At 39.8% G+C, this 15,031-nt stretch overlaps 1 protein-coding gene across 1 annotated transcript; it reads left to right on the forward strand.

Moving 5' to 3' along the window:
* Positions 1-1,075: 1,075 nt before the first annotated feature.
* Positions 1,076-1,888, forward strand: LOC134376671 (uncharacterized). Its single transcript, XM_063095182.1, has one exon. The coding sequence runs from the start codon at positions 1,076-1,078 to the stop codon at positions 1,886-1,888; it is 813 nt and encodes a 270-aa protein (XP_062951252.1).
* Positions 1,889-15,031: the final 13,143 nt, after the last annotated feature.

Genomic DNA, 15,031 nt, shown 5'->3' on the forward strand with positions numbered 1-15,031 from the left:
GGCACAGGGTCTGGAGTCCAGGAGCAGTGCCACACACAGAGCCATGCGGGGTAGCAGCAGAGCCCACTGCGCTGACCTGCATCTCTCCTTGCAGAGGCTCTACTGACCACCGCCACCCCCATCCTGGGTTTGCATCCAGGGTCCTGCCCACCAGCTCTGGAAGGACTGGTGACTGCCAGAGAAGACAGAGGTGACCCATGCGGGGCCCTTCTGTGCCCTGCCTGTGTGCTCCTCCTGAATCATGTTTCCTCTAGATGGCCATCTTTCCAGGGCTTCTTTATGCCAGATCTGAAGTGCTAAATACTGCAGCCATCCAACAAAGCAGATCTCCAGATTCCAGGAGTCAGGAGGCCTACAACATCTGCACAAGCCATGGGCCACAGCAACCCAGGCTCTGCCATGAATGGGTGGAGGTTTCTGTTCCCTGGAGCAGCTGCTCACCAGCGAGCGTCTGCACAACAGTCATCAGGATTTGGTTAAACTGCAGAATCCAGGGCCCTCCCTGATCCTGGTGTGGCTGGAACCCTGGGACCTGCATGCCCACTTGCACCACAGGTGACTCTGATGTGGAGGTCTGGGGGCCACACACACAGGAAGCCCTCCCCTGCTGGATTGACACACACAGTGAGAAGCATGTGGAGAAAGAGCTTCTGCCGTGTCAGCCAACACATCCACTGCCACATTCTGGATCAGAATAGGCAACCCTTCACAGCACACCTATTTACCAGGTGCCAACTGCACCCACTGGCCCAGCACCCCAAAGAGTGCCCTGCTTGCTCCTGACTGCATCCACGGGCCCAGGCCACACCTAAGTTAAACCACGAGCCCAGACCCACCAAAGTACATCCACTGGCCTAGGCCTCACCAAGTGTATAAACGGGCCAACCCCCCTGAACTGCACCTAAGGGCCCTGCCCCCAGAAAGGTGCACCAACTGACCCAGGCCCAACACAAATGCACCCACTGGCACAGGCACCACCCAACTGCACTCATGGGCCCAGTGTCCACTAACTGCACCCACTGGCCAACCTCCACCATAGTACACCCATGGGCCCATCCCACACCTAACTGCCCTCATGGGCCCAAGCCCCACCAATTACCCTCAAGGGCCCAGCCCCCACCAACTGCACCCCACAACTGTACCACAAGCCCAGCCCCCTTCAAAGCACACATATGTGCCCTGCCCCCACCCAAGTGCATGCATGGGCCCAGGACACCCCCTTCATGGGCTCAGAACACCCCCAGCTGCACCAACGGGCCCAGCTACCCCCAACCCCAGCCAGACCCTAACTCCGACATCAGTGTCATTTACTCTCATAGTTTTAAATACCTCCTACATACCGAAGACCCCCAAATTTATATCTCTAGTCTTAATCCAGTCCCCCATCAAAGTGTACCCACTGGCCCAACCCCCACCCAACTACACCCACAGGCCCAGTGCCCCCCAATGCACCCATGGGGCCAGTCCCTACCAAAGTACCCCAATGGGCCCAGCCCCTCCTGAAGTACCCCAAGGGACCAGTCCCAACCCAAAGTACACCCACAGACCAAGCCTCCCTCAAAGTACACCCAAGGACACAACCTCCCCAAAGTACACCCAAGGGCTCAGCCCCTACACAACTGCAACCATGAGCCAAGCCCCCACAGAAGTGCAGCCAGGAGCTCAGACCCTGCCAATTGCACCCACAGGCCCAGCACCCCAAAAAGTGCACCTATGGGTCCAGCACCCGCCCAACTGCACCGACAAGCCCAGCTCCCACCAGCTTGTTCCTACGGACCCATTCCTCCGAAAGTGGACCCATGGTCCAAGGCCTCCGAAGTGCGCCCACGAACCCAGCCCCACCCCATCTGCACCCACAAGGCCAGCCCCCACCATAATGTTTATATGAAATATAAAACAAATATATGTATAAAATATACAAAAAGAAATATAACATTATTATTTTTCTTTGAACAGTCAATTCTGTTTTAAAGATATTTAAATAATAAGAAAAACATCTTATATATATTCCATACAGTTATTTTTAGCACTCTTGATTCCTTTGTGTGGGTTGAAATATCCATAATGTATCATTTTACTGCTGCTTGAAGGACTTCCTACAACTATGTCCTTCCAGTGTCTTCTCACTTAATTATTTGCACAAGAAATCTATTGTCGTTCTTATCTTTGTTTCACTGTGCATAACATATCTTTTATCTCTCACTGCTCTTATACATTTCTTTTTTTATCATTGGTTTTAAGCAATTTGATTTATATGCCTTGATGTGTTTTTCTTTATATGTCTGGGAGTTTGCTGAGCTTTTTGTATATGTGGGTTTATAGTTTTTATCAAATTTAAAAAATTTCCATCTCTTATTAAATTTTTTGTTGTTGTTCTATCCTTTGTCTCTCCTTCTGGGGCTCAAGTTATATATATGTTGGGCATTTGAAGTTGTCCCACAGCCCACTAATACTGTTTTTTGTTTGTTTGCTTGTTTTTTAAATTTCTCTTCTCTGTGAATTATTTTGGAAAGCATCTATTATTATACCTATAGGTAACTAAGGTTTATTCTGAAATATTTAATCTACCATAAATTTCATCTAGTGTATTTTTTTTATCTCATACTTTGTAGTTTTCATCTCTAAAAGTTTTATCTGGGTTTTTCAATGTCTTTTGTATCTCTAACTTTTTGGACAGCTGGAATAGAGTTATAGTAACCTTTTCTGTGTCCTTCTCTGTTAATTCTAACATCTGTGTCTGTTCTAACACATGCTAGGTAAAATTTTAATTTATTTTTCTTCTCTTTTATGTGTTTTATTTCTGCTTCTTTTCATGCTTAGTAATTTTTTTTATTGGATGCCAGGTATTGTGAAATTTACCTTATTGGGTGCTGGTTATTTTTGTTTCCCACAAAGATTTTCAGCTTTGTTCTTGGACACAGTTATTTACTTGGAAACAGTGTGATGTTTGCAGATCTTGCTTTTAAGGTTTGTAAGACTGGAGAAGCATTCAGTCTTGGGCTAATTATTTCCCATTACTGAGGCAAGATCCTCTGCGTACTCTATTGAACACCCATGAATCATGAAGTTTTCCATTTTTTTTCTGATGGAAATAGGGACTATTCCCCAGTCCTGTGTGAATGCTGGGATCTTTTACCTCTAGTATTTTTGGATGTTTCTTTAGCCTCAGGTAGTTTCCTCACATGTGTGAACTGATTTGTTTACAACACAGTACTTGAGGCAAACCCTGTGCAGGTCTTCCAAGTTCTTTCTCTCGGCAGCTTTCTTCTCTGTACTGCTTTGTCCTCTGAACTCTTTGCTGAATGAATTCCGAGCAGTAGAATTTATTCATCAAAGGATATATGCCTGTACATTTTTGACAGATACTCACCTCCATCCTTACCCATAAAGATGATGTCAATTTATAGATTTAAACTTACAACAACAGTGTGAATGTGGGAGAATGACTTTAAAAAGATATTTTAAAGGATGCTCTGGACATAATTCACATGTTGTTTCAAAGTGACAGGTCATTGTTTTCCTTCTTCTTTCAAATTTCTTCATTTTTTATATTTCAGTATGAAATAGAAAAATCCAACAATTCTGCTCCAGTTAAAAAATGTCAAATAAATCATTAGATTTTTCTTTTGAGAGGTGTTGCCTTGATTATCTGGACGTAGCAATTATATCAACTGGGAACACAATTCAGGCTGTCGGACATCCAGAAATGTTCAATCATAGTGGGGGAACTAAGAACATTTCCAGTTTCCTTCTGCAGTACAGAGGTATTAAGAATCCTAGGAAAGTGACAGCTTTCCATTTCTATAGCATCTGACATACAACCCAGAAGAAACTGAGCTCAGGGCTCTGGCCTCAAGGTTGAACACTTCGAATGTAATGCACAACACTTGGCCCAGAGCCCTCAGAATCCCAGCTTTCTTTTTTACTCTTTACATTTCCCCCTGGGACAACTTATGTGCTTGGTAGATGAAGAATAGGCATCATGCCTCTCTCCAAGTCCTCTCCAGTGAGTGGATAGAAATGTTTCCCCTCTTTTTTCCTCTTTCTAATGATTTCATTAGTCATTCTGTTTAAGATTTACTGGAAAAAAATGTTTCCTTCCCTTAAAGTAGTTGTGTATTGGACAGTTCTTGTAAATAATAAATTTACCTATCTTTACAAACTCTTGAATAGAAATAATAAACCCGACCAATAATAATAACCATAGAATTGAACATATTTTCTCAGAAGGGCACTCAGTCGAGAAATTTGGTAATTATAGTCAGCAAACAGCCCTTTGCCAACAGAATGTCTTCCTTAAAAGCTCAACAAAAATAATTCTGGGGAAAATAAAAAGGCATAATCTGTAAAATGCTGAATGCAAACTATTCCCCATGACCTAATTAAGTGGACTGCTATAGAGGTTTTTTTTCCAAGATATCAATAAAATGAGCCTCATTATGACACTTTGAGGGGAAGGGAGCTTGTTTGTTTTGGAGGTGCAAATGCCAGATAATATGATATTAAAAGAATATAGATTCAAAAGCAAAAAAAGATTATTGTAAAGAGCAGACAAATGAATTGTAAGCACATTTAGTGTTAAAGATAAATTTTTTTCACAGCAACAATATCTGGTACTGCAGACAAATGTGAAGTTGAAGATTCTTTTTTTTTTTGCTTAGATTGGCTGTTGCTCATCTATATTCTTAATATGAGTCTTAATAATATTGGAAGACTTGCTAGTAAGCAGCCTAAAAGTTTCAAAGTGAATATATGGCCTCCCATCAGATTGAAGAATATGGAGGTGCTTATTCAACCATGTTAATGCACAAAGGATATGATTGCTTTGTTCTTCCAGTCAGTTCATTCATCCATCCATCCACCCATCTACCCACTTGTCCATGTTTTTATTTAAATGTTTATTGAATATTTTCTGTGTCTCTGGCACTGTTCTAAGTGCTGGAAATATTCCAGGAAACAAAATTAAACAAGGTTCTGTTCATATAGAGCTTACATTTTAGTGAATGTTGAGTTGGAGAAAGATAACAAACAGATACATAAGTATATAGTTTAACAGGTAAGAATAGATAGTAAGAAGAAAGGTAAAGCCTACTAAAAGAATAGGGCATGGTGGAGGGGTCTGTGTGTATGTGCGCACATCTGAGCATGCACGTGCATGTGCTATTTCAACAGAAACCAGAGTGAAGGTGAAGAGAAAACCTTGAGGCTGTCTGGGGGAGAAGATCATTGGAGGTGATGCAAAGGCCCTGAGGTGGGAATAGGCTTAGGATGTCCAAGAATAACATGGAGACCAGTTTCACTGATGCTGAGTTTTCAAGGAGGAGAGCCATGACAATTATGCACAGAGAGATAGCTGGGGACAAGACCATGTACGCAGGGCCTGACAAGCAATGGATTTTATTTCTAGAGGGATAGAAAGCCAATTAAATATTTTAGTGGCTTGATATGATTTATATTTTAAAGTACTCCTTCTGGTACTTTTTGAATTGATGGTCATATCCAATACCTTGATTGGCATGGTAGTTATACTATTGCATGTGTTTGTCAAAATTCATAGAAATGTACACCAGAAAAGGGTCAATTTTACTGTATGTAAATTATAGCTCAATAAACCTAAGTTTAGAAATATACCTTAAACCTGTTGTATAGAGTATAGAGGAACCAGAGTAAAAGCAGAGAGACTAAGGAGGCTACTACAAAGATTCAGGTGAAATACAATGAAGGTTTGAATTAAGTTGGCAGCAGAAATTTTGGTCAGAAATATCTGGATTTTAGGGTTTGGGGTGAAATTTTCAAATAGAGCTATTGGTACTTGGTGATATATAAAAATTTTCTTCTCACTCCCCACTCTTCCAAACCTCAGCAAATGCTACCACTGTAAACCAGTTACTCAAACCAGAATGTAGCATTGCTCTCTGACACTACCCTCTTTCGTAGTCACCATTGCCTGATCCATTACTAAATTCTATGGGCTCTTTCTCCAAAACATGGCTTGAATTTTTCCATTCATCCTAACTGTACCTCATTCATATCCATTTTTTCTTGCTTAAACAATTGCAGTAGCCTACTACCTTGTCTCTGCCCTTATATTCTTACACCATTGAAATTCATTCTCCATGTGTAAGCTGAAATCATCATTTTGAAACTTTCATTTAACAGATATTTATTGAGTGCCTACTCTTTGCCTAGCTGATTTCAAACCTGGAGATCTACTAGGGAACAAAATGGACCAAAGTCTGTTAAACATGAGCCTGTTTAAGTGGGATTATAAATTAAAATACCAGGTTAACCCTTATAAAATGAGCAGAAAAATAAAATGACTGAAAAATATTCCTGCCAGAAAAACATGGTTTTGAAAGAATACCAATGCAAGCACAAGAATATTTCAACAAAAAATGATGCATAACTGGTCTAGGGAACAAAAAATTAAGTATTTTTTTTATTAAATATAGTCAATAATGTCCTTCTGTTTGGAACTGTTTCACACATTACAGGCATTAAAACAAAGAGGGAAATAAATCAAACTTAGAATGAGACCTTGGAATTGCTCTATCATGAAGTATGAAACCAAGAGTTCCAAAAAATAAAAGCATATTCATTCAATTTTTGACTTTTACCAAAAATTATCCTTTGTCTCATTTTTTAATAATTTATTTGTGTGTGTGTTTTGTAAAGTACAGAATATGTTAGTATAATAAACCATCACTGCCTCTACCAGAGAACTGGGACAGTATGGTTTTTGTGTTGAGATCAGGAATTCAGGGGAACCAGGCAAACTACCTGTCAAAATCTACCAGCGCTAAATTGTTCCAAATGCCAAGTGAGTTGAAATTCCCTTAGTGAAACACAGCAACTTTCATCTCAGGCATATGCTGTAATTAGAGGATTTCTTAATTACAGAGTGCACAAAGTATTTCACACTGGGGAGGGGAAGCGGTACAAATGCTGCTGCAGTTGAAAACACAGGCAAGCACATTCCCTCTGCCAGCTTGGAACTCGAGGTTCACTAAGCATGCAGCACAGACACCTTCCTGCAAAGAGGAGGCCCTTCAAAGGTACTCCATTGTTTCTTATTTGGAGAAAGAGGAAGGAAGGAAGGAAGGAAGGAAGGAAGGAAGGAAGGAAGGAAGGAAGGAAGGAAGGAAGTTCCTGTAACTTCATATACTTCTGCTCATGATGGCTTCATTTGGTGTTAAAGTTAGGTGTGATAGGCAAAGTAAGGGTTTGGTTGGCTTGGTGAAAAAACTGAGTTCATTCTCCTGTCACCCCCATATCTGCCTGACCCAGGTACAATACTATTTATCAAGAGTTTTCTAAGTGCCAGGCCCCATGCTAAACCATTTCCCTGCATCAATACCTTTCATCTTTTGAGGCATGATTCTAAGAAAGGAAGCTGGAATTCAAAGAGATTTTGTGACTTGTTAGTGACAACATCAGGGCAAAGCCAAACAGTGGCTGTAGAGCCTGTCTGCTTAATAACAGCTCTGCATTATTGCTCTACTGCTTTGCACCAGACAGGGATTGTGCTGGTGGTGTATATATACAAGCTGAGGAATGCAGCCAATTTTCAGGACAAGAGTGGGCTATTTTGAGGGACTGTGACAAGAAAGAAATGGTTGCAGGGTCAGGGAGGACCTCCGGCATAGAACAGAGAAATTCTATTAAATTTCCACATAAGTGCTGGACAAAGTAGATCATCTCCCTCACCTCCTTGTGACATCTTCATTAATACACATTTCCTGTTAAACCACTGTAAGTTGGATCCCTCTGCAGAGATGTGTTTAAATGTTGAGCCATGCTTGTAATTGGGCTTGGGGCAGAAATGGAAAGTCCCCAGATGCTGCCATGTTACACCTTGCTTGTACTGTTTTAGAACAAGAGCCTTTAAAGTCCTGGGACTAATTGGCTGGCTTTGGGTACAGGAAAGCTGTGGCTAAGACTGCCTGATTTTTGCAGGACCCAAAAGAGGAATCCCTGAGCTGCTTTGTTTCTTCTAGAATAAGATCCAGTACCAAAGATAAAACTTGTTTCTCTAACTTGGTCAAGGTTTACAAAGAGAAACACCCTGTCTTTCTGCATGAATTTCCATTGACCACTGATGAAATGTATGGTTTTTGGAAGAAGGACAAAGTAATGCAGTAGAAAGAATCTCATTAATGGTATCACTTTCATGGCTAGGATTCCATGACCTTGAGGCACATAAATTTGGAAAATGGCCTCAGTGAGTGTCCAGTGCACTGATAAATAGACACAACACTGTAAGCCAAGATTTGTAACCCATGGAATCCCCTTCACTGTGTGGGAGACTAAGCCATGTATCTCTCCTGTATCCCAGACCCTTATATTAACCAGAGCTACAGGAACAAGGTTATCAGTTCATTAGTTCACTTACATGTCATCTCCGCTTCTTTCCAAATCTTTCATTCAGCCTTGCAGTCTTAGCTACCAATGTCATCCAAGCAAATTTGCAGAGCTGGGTTGGAAGAATTGGTATGTAATGAATGGCCATCTCATACTTGGCCCGTGTGTTTCTAAATAGGGAATAACATCCATCCATTTGGGGTGTCAAGAGTTTCATCTCTCAAGAACAGCCCTTTTGGCCATAATGTATAGCTCATCTGACAGCTTGAGAGAACTGAATTAGGATGTGTGTTCTGCAGATATCAGAGAAAGAAACAGAAATGAAACACAATAATACTCAATCCTGTAACTTTTGCCTGTCTTGAAGAAATTTAGCTGCTCGCTCCCCAAGACTGGATATTTGATACAGCAACATTTTCAGGTTAACCAGCAATGTTCCTTTTTCCTTTTTTTTTTTTTTTTTTTTCTGCAAAAGTCTTTAATTTCTGTAAAGTTCTCTGAAAAGTTTGTGATTTTTATCCTGTGTACTAGTCCATTCTCTGCTGCTTATAACAGATACATGAAACTGGGTAACGTATAAAGAAATGAAATTTATATCTTACAGTTTCAGAGGCTGGAAGTCCACAGTGCAGGGGGAACATCTGGTGAGGGCCTTCTTCCTGGCGGGGACTCTCAACAGAATCTTGTGGCAATGCAGGATATCACATGGTGAGGATGGCATGAGCTCTTTCATGTGCTCTTTATAAAGCCACCAATCTACAACCACAATAGCTCATTACTCCATGAATGGATTAATCCCTTCATGAGAACATAGTCCTCTTGATCCAATCACTTCTTCAAGACCCCACATTCCAAATACATAATTGTATTTCCCACCCTCCTTAACACTATTAACAATGGGGATCAAGTTTCCTTCACATGAACTTTTGGGGGACACATTTAACCCATAACATCCTGCTCGAAGATAACAACTTAGCCTGCCACAATTTCTTAGATGCTGTCAGAAAACCCAAGACTCCTGGGTTAGAGACAAAAGACTTTTACTACTCAAAGCATAGCAGGCAGTATGAGCTTTATGTTGGCATCAAGTTCCCTTTTCCCAAATTCATGGGAGTGACAGGAAGCAGCTCAGGTAGACACTACACGCTCAGGGAGTTTGGGTTAGGTCTGAGGAACTCCAAGCTAAAGAAATCCCAATTTTTTAAAGGAGGCTGCTAGCAAACTTATCTAACTTTTGCTTTGAGGGAGACATTATTTTCATTACATTGGTCAGCTAACGAATCTGCCCTCTGCCCTGAGGGAGCTCCTATCTCTATTTTCGAAGGTCTTTTGCTGTACAAACATCCTTGAAAGAAGATAGTCTGGAACAAAAGCTGCCACAAGATGTGCAGAAACTTCAGAAACTTATGGAGAAGTGTCTACTAATAATTGCAGGAAGGAATTTGGCAAGACTGGTTCACTAATATTACAATACATACATTTTGAATACGAAATACTGACAGTTATTTTCAAATAAAAACATATGTAATATTTTCATTGGCTCAAATGTTAAAACAAACAACAAACAGCATGAAATTTTGCCCAAAGAGCACAATTGGGAATAATATATTGTCATCATATTTAACATCCCTTGAATTAAAATGCCACTTAAGATGATCTATTTCAAGTAAATGTCCTGTTTATTTTTAATTTCAGTATGTTCTATCAGTCACTGTGTTTATGTTGGGAACAAGATCATTAAATAATTATTTGTCTTATATATTGTTAAATAAGGCAAAGCCCCAACTCACAATTTCCTCTAATTTGAGAACTGGGAGAAAAGAAAATGAGATATTTTATTTTCTATAAATTGGAGGTTCATCTAAGATATGGCTATTTGAATTGCTCTCATTTTTGTGAACTGCTGCTTCATTTTTACAAAAGAAAAAGAAACATTTCATGAAGAGATTAATAAAAGACCCCACTTCACTATCCTCCCACGTAAGATTTATCTCCACGCCTTTTTCTGTATTAGATATTGTAATTATGATTCTTTCAGGCTGATGAGCTTAGCATGCAAGAAGTGCAAGGTCTCTCAAATATGCCTAAAATTATATTCATAAATATGATTCTTTCTTTTTATTTCTGTTTTTAATGGCTATAAATTCATCTCAGTAATAGTTCTTTAGTTGAGGGTTCCATCATGTGTACTGACATAGTCACATTTTCAAAAATTTAAATTTATTTTAAATTTCCAAAATTTTTGCTAACAATAAATTCCCAGTTTATTTTGCCAGCATTTTGTATCCTTTCTGAAGGATAAATAGGTAATACCATGTGTTCCTTTGAAGCACTGATGAAAGAAGTTTTTTTCTATCCTGAAAATCACCAACAAATATTCTTCCAGCAGTTTTCCTCCTCTTGATATTTTATTTCTCTCTATGGAGATTTTAGAGAAAAGAAAGGAAAAAGAAATCTTTGGAAGAATACTTTGTGATTTTCTTTTCAATATATATATTTCTCTCTCTCTCTCTCTCTCTGTGTGTGTGTGTGTGTGTGTGTGTGTGTGTGTGTGTGTGTGTGTGTGTGTGTGTATGTATTGGCAGCTTGCCAATATGGAGATCTACACCCTTGATCTTGGTGTTATAACACTGAGCTCTAATCGAATGAGCTGACCTGCCAACCCTTTTCAATGTATATTTAAATTGGGGTGTTTGGTGCCAGAACAACAGCTAAGAATGTGACAATATTTGTTAGAGCTAAATCTACTCTGAATTATCATAGTATGTAACTATAAGGTCCCAAGAGTAGCAAACCACCAAGATGTTGGGCAAAGTCTGTCACACTGAGCTCTTGGTCTTTCCAATACATATTATTCAAGTAATTAAGAACTTGGACCATCCCCTTCCCATGCTCCCAGTTTTGCTTTCTATATATTTTTTATTCACTGAGAAACGTAATTGAGAGTTCTGAGTTATGATGAGCTGAAGCACAAACCATATAAACTCAAGACTGAGTTATTAAAATGTTTATCACCATCATTAGGCTTCTATTGGTATAGAAAAATGATAGGCACATATTTTCAACTATTTTTCTACAGTTCTAATTACTTTCCTGTGATGGTTCCCTCTCTCTCTTTTTTTTAAAGAAAAGGTTGAAGATTATGCCTTCACTATTCACTTGCTTTAGGATTTTTTAAAAGCAATTATTATTATTTTTAAAGGTGATATTTCTTGCTTTCTTCCATCCTACAATTATTGGGCAAAGAATTCTAAAATGCCACTAAGAAGGGTAATAGGGACCAAATAAGCTGTTCCTCTATGACAATGGTCAAATAATCCTGCCTGTACTAAGGTGATGATATCTATGTCTGCTCATGTTGTCTCCCTACCTAAATGAACAACCTTCCAGCAAAGAAACAGACTCAAAACACACCAACCCCCATCCTGTAACTTAGAACCCCTATAATTAATTGTGGCTGATACAGCCATGCCTCAGCCTGGCACATCTTAGCACATAAGTTGGATGTGAAAACAACAACATCAAAAAAGGCAGTCTAGCTCTTGTGAGTCATTTTCCTGATTGATCTAATTTACCTTGAAGGTTAATGTATTCTAAACTAATTCTGAGATTAATAACCACTTAAAGATATATGAAAGACATTCAGCTCTCTGTGAGCAGTGTGTCATAGCCTCATTTATTGCCTCTTCAATGACTTTGGGAGTTATTTGACCAGATTTAAGGGGAAATTTGACTGTAGGATATGGAGAGTGACAAGTGAACTGCATACAGGGTTTTGGAACTTATTCTTGTTAATAATAAAAACAAGCATGTAATTTGATTTTCCATAATGTGATCTTCAGAAGCAAATATTTATTTTCAAGGTGGAAATCTCTTTTATCTATTGAATAAGGTAATTGAATATGCTGTTTTGCTAAAAGGGAAAGATTGCTTTTAGGATAAAATGTGACACCCGTGTTTTTATTTCACTCCATGTCATTTATTTAATCACAACAGACAGCCAATTTCTGAGGGACCCCTGCACATGGGTATCTTAAACAGAGGTCCATAAAGAGTATTTCCTCTACTTGTTTTCAGTCAGTTGAAACACAGTGACTAGTACAATGTGATTAAATTCATTTGGGCATGCTTAAAGTTGAGGTATGAACACATGGCAAGATTATCCCAACAAACCTCTTTCTCTTCCCCTTTTAGTATGTTTCCCTCTGCTTTTACTTACCTGTTTTGTTGTTCTTCTTTTCCATTGATCTAACTCTGCTTCCAATGCCCAAGTTCAAAATGAACACTGATGAGTGGTAAATGCGATGGCACGAGTAGAGGAAGAAGAGTAGGGGAGTAGTTGAGATTTCTAGGCATTACAATGATATGGAATAAAAAAAAAAATAGGATTCCCCTCACTTCCACTTTGAGCTATGACCTGTAGCTATTTGAAGAGAACACAGTTGAATTTAGGTTTCTGGGCAAATCATCATGATCAGGATCGTGACGGTCGTCGTCATCATCACCACCACCCCAAGATTTTACTGTATAGGAGGAATTTTCTCTACATTATCTCTTTTGTTATATATATATATATATCACTCCCATGAGGGAGGTGACTTTATTATCTCTCATTCTGCAGAAAGGGAAGCTGATTTTTCCTCTTTACCTGCAATTTTGCCTGAGATCCAAAGTGAAAACAAGAGGTGTTACTGCCTTCATATCCTTTCCCCAACCCAAATGAGCAAGCACAGGTGCATCTGTAAGAAGAAAAGTTCTATTGTTGTGTTTCCCAGTTGGATACTGCCAAGGGAGTCAACCTTTGGTTTTGTGCCTCTACTTACTGGAAGAGGGTACTGAAGTGATTGAAAAAAATCTCCTGAACTGAGACCGGGGGTGGCCCTGCACTCCCAAGTGTGTGGTGCAGCAAAGATTTCCCACATGCCTCTGAATCAGTAAGGGAGTTGGACTAGCACTTCATTCCTGGTACCTTCCTGTGAGGGCTGCCGACTGGACAAAGAAGCTATGGAAGGTGGTAATAGAACAGGTGCTGTGTGAAGACCCCACAGACCCTAGCAAAGCACGAGGACCTGTGACACAGGAGGGGCAGCATGTGGATGCTGTCACACGGAAGCCACGACAGCCAGCGAAGAACAGTCAGAGAGGTCTCAACAACCACACAGTGGAGAATGGAGGCCTTGTTGTTTCTACGCATTGTCTCAGGTCCCAACACCAGGCCTTACAGTCGAGGAGGTGCAGAAGGACCCTCTCTGCCCTTTTCCCTCGGTAAGCACCGCTGTCCACAAGTCCACAAATCTCCTAGGGGAGGCGAACTTTGAATCGAATATGAGATTGCACTTTAAATTGTATTGGATCAAGTTTTAGTAGCCAAAACTAATCAAAATTTTTTGAACCTGTGAAAAACTATTCAGGGATTTGGAAAGAAAATTTCAGCCTCTCAGAGGAAAGGAGTGTTTGTGGGGGGAAAATAGTTTCTTGTCTATACTCTCCCAAAGAGGAATAAACTGTAAAATGCTATATGTATGAGAGATTATTACCTCTTAACTGCAGTGATATTATTTATCGGGTGTCAATACATGCCGGGGTGCATGCTAAGTATCTCTTTGACATGACACACAAAATAAAGTGTATGCAATACGGATCTGGATTATGAAGCATAACAATAAAATGAACAACCTTGACCTTTCCACCAATTTAAGTACAGTATCACCTGTCAGATTTCTGTGTGCTCCTCTTTTTTTTTTTTTAACTTTTATTTTGTCAATATACATTGTGGTTGATTATTGTTTCCCCTTACCAAAACCTCCCTCCCTCCCCCCCTCCTCCCTCCCCCCCAATAATGTCCTTCTGTTTGCTTGTCGTATCAACTTCAAGTAATTGTTGTTGTTATATCTTCTCCCTCCCCCCAGTTTTTGTGTGTGTGTGTGTGTGTGTGTGTGTGTGTGTGTGAATTTATATATTAATTTTTAGCTCCCACCAATAAGTGAGAACATGTGGTATTTCTCTTTCTGTGCCTGACTTGTTTCACTTAATATAATTCTCTCAGGGTCCATCCGTGTTGTTGCAAATGGCAGTATTTCATTCATTTTTATAGCTGAGTAGTATTCCATTGTGTAGATGTACCACATTTTCTGTATCCACTCATCCAATGATGGACATTTGGGCTGGTTCCAACTCTTGTAAATAGTGCTGTGATGAACATTGGGGAACAGATATACCTTCGACTTGATGATTTCCATTCCTCTGGGTATATTCCCAACAGTGGGATAGCTGGGTCATATGTGTGCTCCTCTTTTATCTCATTTCCCTTGCTTAGTGTATTTATCATTATCTACATTGTCCGCTTTCCCCACGGCCTCGCTCGTTGCCTCTCACAGTGCAGGCACACAAAATATCTGATGAATGTGTGATATGGGATGCAGAGAATGACCGTGATAATGAGGTAGACGATAAAGAGGTCAATGATAACGATGTAAGACCATGGCAATGACTGTCCTTACAGATTATATTCTCTCTGGTTTTTTTTTTTTTTCTGTTTTTTTAATCCTTACAAATATCCTGCAGGGTAGTTTATATTATTACTGTTTTATAGATGAGGACATCAAATCAAAGAGAAGTATAGTCATTTACTGAAGCCAAGCACAGTTAGTAAATGGCTGGATCTTAACTG

This window comes from Cynocephalus volans, chromosome 1 (assembly GCF_027409185.1).
Source record: "Cynocephalus volans isolate mCynVol1 chromosome 1, mCynVol1.pri, whole genome shotgun sequence".
Taxonomy (NCBI): domain Eukaryota; kingdom Metazoa; phylum Chordata; class Mammalia; order Dermoptera; family Cynocephalidae; genus Cynocephalus; species Cynocephalus volans.